This window comes from Morone saxatilis, unplaced genomic scaffold (assembly GCF_004916995.1).
Source record: "Morone saxatilis isolate NCDOM2014 unplaced genomic scaffold, NCSU_SB_2.0 Contig21, whole genome shotgun sequence".
In the NCBI taxonomy this organism is placed as follows: Eukaryota; Metazoa; Chordata; class Actinopteri; family Moronidae; genus Morone; species Morone saxatilis.
The window spans coordinates 20,036,519-20,041,732 of record NW_023339774.1 but is presented as its reverse complement, the minus strand read 5'-3'; the positions used below and the strand labels follow the sequence as shown (position 1 = coordinate 20,041,732).

Genomic DNA, 5,214 nt, shown 5'->3' with positions numbered 1-5,214 from the left:
GATATACAAACAACATATATTAAACACAAATATATAAGAATCCACAGAATGTACACAATTTCTATGGGCACTATTTTCTTTATGGAGACAACATCCAGTAAAAACAGTTTAGAATGATGTCAGTGGATTATCCAGAACAAGTGAGATGTTGTTTCTGGAAAGACACATCTTAAAAATGTCATAGTTCAATGCTGTGAGCACCACAAACATATTCCATTCACCTCCATTGCACCGAGGACGCAAAAATATAAAAATAAAACGAAAACTATCTGCATGGCTAAGTACCACTTGAGCTAAATAAGATGTGTTGTTTTGTGATTTGGGTGAACAGACCCTTTAAAACCTCTAACGAATGAAACTCTTGCTGCTACAGTGTCAGTGCTTTGATGTTAAGATGTATTAGATGATTTGTAAGATTAAAACCCTGAAACATTTTCTTTTCTGGGTTTATTCAATTACACAGAAAAGTCAGTTAACTCAAAAGTACAGTACTGTTTCATTCAGTTTTTCTCCAATCAGTTTTATGATGATGATATTTATTGTCAACATACAGTAGTGATGTTCTCTATTTTTAACTCTGGAAAACAAATTGGTCTGGTACATGACCTCCTACATGCAGCAATTTCCTTTTACAAATACATTCTTTCAAATGAAATGCAACTTATGTGAATCTGGTGTCCTGATGAGTGTGTTTGATGCTTTATTTCTGTCTGCTCGTCTCCACCTGCGCTGAACAAACTCACTATACATCCCTGTTTCCAAAAAGAAATCCTGCATGTTTGTTACTGAAGTCCTTCTGTTGTGTGTGCTTTTTCCATTTTGGTGTCTTTGCTGTTCCTCCGCGGTGGGGGGAAACAGACATGTGATTCCCGGGTCAAAGGTGAATGTATCATTCTCGTGTGTTGTCAGATTTGTTGTGGACAGGTGTTCATTATTGAGTTGACTTCTAGGTCATTGTGAAAGGGCATGCCAGTGGTGAGATGACTGGACAAGGTGTTCTCCAGCAGGGGTGGTCAAATCTGATTTTTGGAAAAGGTTTCAAGTCAGATTAATCATTAAAGTCACTGAAGCAGGATTGACATTGCCAGTGTTTGAGATTTGAAAACCTCTGCTGTCAAACAATATATGGAAGTGTGTGTAAAAACTATTACCTGTCCTTGATATGATTTATTTTGATAACAAAAGGCTCAAGTGAATGCAGTGTAAAGGTGGATTCCTCTGGTGTCTACATATTGAATAAAGAGTTTCATTTGAACAGCTGTGGGGCTTTTTTTATCATGTTGTGTCCAAATATGGCTGCATCCACTTGCACCAGTAGATGGCACCCTTTATACAAAATGAAACAGGGCAGTGTGTCAGTCAGGTTTTTAAACTTTTTCAAAGACTGTTATGGAACTTTCTGAATACTCGCTGTTGAGAGTTCATGTTTGTTTCGAGGCCACTCACAGACTTCAAGAAGAAGTCTTGGTTTAGTTTATTTGATATCAGTGGTGTTTCTGGCCCATTCAAACTACAGGGGCCAGACTGGGGCCATATGATTACACAATTACATTAGAGTCCAGTAGTGTATTTCCTACTAGTTTATTTTTTTTAATTATGGCGGTGACTTATTAAAATACGTATTGCTTTAATGTGCAATGGTAGGTAAACTAATTCTACTTCCTGGCACTATAGAACCTTAAACAACATGTTCGTGTTAAACCTCATCAAGTAGAACTCAGTAACACTGGCTGTTAGGACCTGACTTCTCCTAACCCTACAAAAAGGGTCTTTGAGATACTCAGGAGCTCTGTTGTTTTAAATATTACGCACCTCACTGTATTATGGATATACAGCTTGTGCCTTAACCACCCTGAGCTGTTGTAATTTGCTGTTTGCCAATATGTGCTCTTGGGTTCAAGCCCAACATAGCCCTGACTAACTGGTTCTGAGAGATCTGTTTGTGATAAATTGACTTTCCCAGACCTTCAAACTTCAATATTATGTTCCTCACCTTTACTTTAGCATGTTAGCATGCTCACATTTGCTTATTAGCAGTTAACACAGTGTACAGCTGAGGCTGACGGCAATGTGTTTTTCAGGTATTTGGTCAAAAAAAACAGAGCAAACAAATTAAAAATAGACCTGATAATGGCACTTGATAGGAAATTTAAAGGACCAGTGTGTAGTGTGTGTGTGAATCACTCGCCATCCAAACGTGTAGGAGAAACTACGATGGTCATGAAACTCGCAAAAAAATCAACAAGAAAGGCTTTATCTACAGCCAATGTTTGGTTTGTCCGTTCTTGGCTACTATAGAAACATGGCAGGTCAACATGGCAGACTCCATGGAAGAGGACCTGAGGCATCTGTAGATAAAAACATCTCATTCTAAGCTAACGAAAACCCAACGATTCTTATTTTCATGAAAACATACAAATATTATATTCCATTCCTGCCAATAGATTCTCATAAATGTGAAGGACTTTTAAGAATCACCAAAGTTATAACAGTTCAGCCTGAGGGAACTATGAATGTCTGTGTCAAATTATGATAATCCAACTTTTCACTGACCACAGACGTCACTGTCACGTATTTTAGTGCAGGCCTTTTTCAGAACACCCTGTATGTTAAACATAAAAGGCTATTCATTCGAAATACAAAGAATGTCCTTGTGAATGTAAAGGCATCATCAACACTTAATGCTTGCTTAAAAAGTATTCCGTTTCCTTAAACACAACATTTATTTTAGTGCAATATTAACAAAATCATACAATTGGTATATTTAGATTTTAGCCACGGACATTATATTTGTTTCCAGACAGATAAAGTCAAATTTCAGGAAATTCCAGTCAGTGGTGTGTCGGTGTGTCACCTTAGCTGTCACGCGCTAGACAGGAAATGTCAATTCAGTGACAGAGAAGTGATGTGGTGGGGTTAGTTAATGTTCTTTCTGGGGGACTCAAGAAGGAAAGATGATACAGCTTCAAAATAGCTTCTGTTTTAATCAGCAGACATCACATGTGATAACACGAATACACCAATGGCATTCATGTTATTTTTTTCCTCCAAACTCTACAGAATGAAAACATTAATATCAATATACCTTACTTTCATCTTTTAAACACATAAATATATACATTCATATATTTACAGTCTGTCATTTTATTCCCTCTATCTGTCACGGACGCACACACAAGAAAACTGTAAGGCCACAGTACCAGTCAAAAGTTTGGACACACTTTCTCTCTCATCGGACAGTATATAAAAATAAAAAAATATTTACATTTAATGTCTTTTTGCTTTCTCTTTGGATTCCAGCCACAGAGATAACCTCCCTCTAATTCAGTTGCAAAATCCAAACCAGTTTTTGGTACAATGTGAATCTCTTCTAAACAGTTATGCTCAGGCTAGTGCCTTTAAAGGGCCTGAAGTAAAGCCTGGAGCCTGCAGACTTGGACATGATGAGAAAGAGAAAGGGGTCCAGACAGGCATGGAGGCAGCACAAACACACCGCCACTTTAAAGTACAAATACAAACTCTCTGTTCCATTTGCAAACAGTTGCACATAATGGAGGAAGTGCAGGACTCCAGCAGGAGTAAAACACACCAGGAAGATGACAAACACCAGTGAGCTGGCCTTGATGTACATCGCCCAGTCCAGGTTTGATCGATTGAGCTCGCAGACGATTCGGCTGTAGCACACAACTGTGATCACCAGTGGCACCAGGAGGCCAAAGATGTTTAGAAACAGGTTGTAGTAGAGCAGAAAGATGTGGGATTGCTGGTCCAGAGGCAATACATCATGGCAAGTGATGCTGCCCAAATCAGAGAGGAAATAGCTCTGTTGGACGATGAGCTCGGGGACGACAGCGGCAACAAACGCCCCCCAGACCGCCACGCTGACTCTGGCAGTGCACATCCTCTTGGGGAGACTTTTGTACATGAACGGGTGCACTACAGCCAGGTAGCGCTTGATGCTGATGCAGGCCAGCGTCTGGGCCGAGCAGTAGAGGTTGCCATAGAAACAGGCCGTGACCACTCGGCAGGCAGCCTCTCCGAGCACCCAGTTGTTTCCATGGAGATGGTAGTGAGCCTTGAAGAAGAGGGAGAGGAGGAGGAGGAGGTCGGAGAGAGCCAGGCTGCAGTAGAGGATGGCAGAGGACACCTTCCTAATTTTAGTGGCCAGCATGCACAAGATGGCAATGTTGGCTGGGATCCCGACAGCAGCGACCAACAAATAAATAATGGGGATGACCCGAGTGGTCAGGGGACTGCGGAGGTACCCTGCTGTGCTGTTGCTTAGTAACTGCAGTCTTGGAGGGGACTGAGATGAAATGGGAGCTTGTGTCCCATTTAAGAAATGAAATAAATTGTCCTCTGGGACCCCTTTAAATGTTCTGGGCACAGCAACCAAAACCCTAGAGTTATTGCTATGGTGTTTTGTATTAATATTCCCTGCAACAGAAACAAGAAAAAAAAAAAGAAAAAAGTTAATAAATAATGATATTTATAAAATGTATATTTTACTCAATATATTTTTAGCAAAAAACTTGCTGAACAATATACATCTATATAACAGACCACAACTAACACTTATTTTTTAAATTATTTCCTTGATGAACATGTCAGCCATCATGGTCAAACCTGTACACTGTAAATAGACATTGTACGTTGTTGTCATATGTTATTTTTATTTATTAATTCACTCATTCTATAAACGCTTATATACGAATCATACTATAGAAATATATACTCTTTACTACACTATTTAATAGTTCTCTGTTTATTTTTACCTATCTTTGTTCAGCCTTGTTTAGGCGTATGCTTCTATCATTTCTTTTGGAAACTGTATGTAACACAGAGAGCAACTTAAAAGACCAGATTACATATATAGTGCGGAAAAAGCCCTCGATCTCACGAAGTAAAAGTACCAATACCACACTATACCAGGAAAATGTACTTAACTGTTTAATGCATCATGCTTTAAATGTTCTTTATAGTGTTATGTATGTCAAATCTTGGTTTTTAAAGTAACTAGAGACTAAAGATAAATGATAAATGTAGTGGAGTAAAAACTACAGTATTGACCTCTGAAATGTAGTTGAAATAGAAGCATCAGTAAATGTACTGTAAGTTATATTCCACCACTGGAAGACTCTTTGTGTGTTACTTGGCCAGTAAAGCTGATTCTGATTAACAGTTTTGAGCATAAAATGTCAAAAAATGGCTTCC

The 5,214-nt window shown here is 38.9% G+C and overlaps 1 protein-coding gene across 1 annotated transcript in view; it reads right to left on the bottom strand.

Annotated features, from left to right (window-relative positions):
• Positions 1-2,799: 2,799 nt before the first annotated feature.
• LOC118332264 (proteinase-activated receptor 3) overlaps positions 2,800-5,214 on the bottom strand; it is a 3,070-nt gene continuing 655 nt past the window's right edge. The window contains exon 2 of the mRNA XM_035667453.1: positions 2,800-4,437. Within this exon, the coding sequence (XP_035523346.1) occupies positions 3,371-4,437 (1,067 nt within the window). The 3' untranslated portion in view covers positions 2,800-3,370. The remainder of the gene's footprint in view (positions 4,438-5,214) is intronic.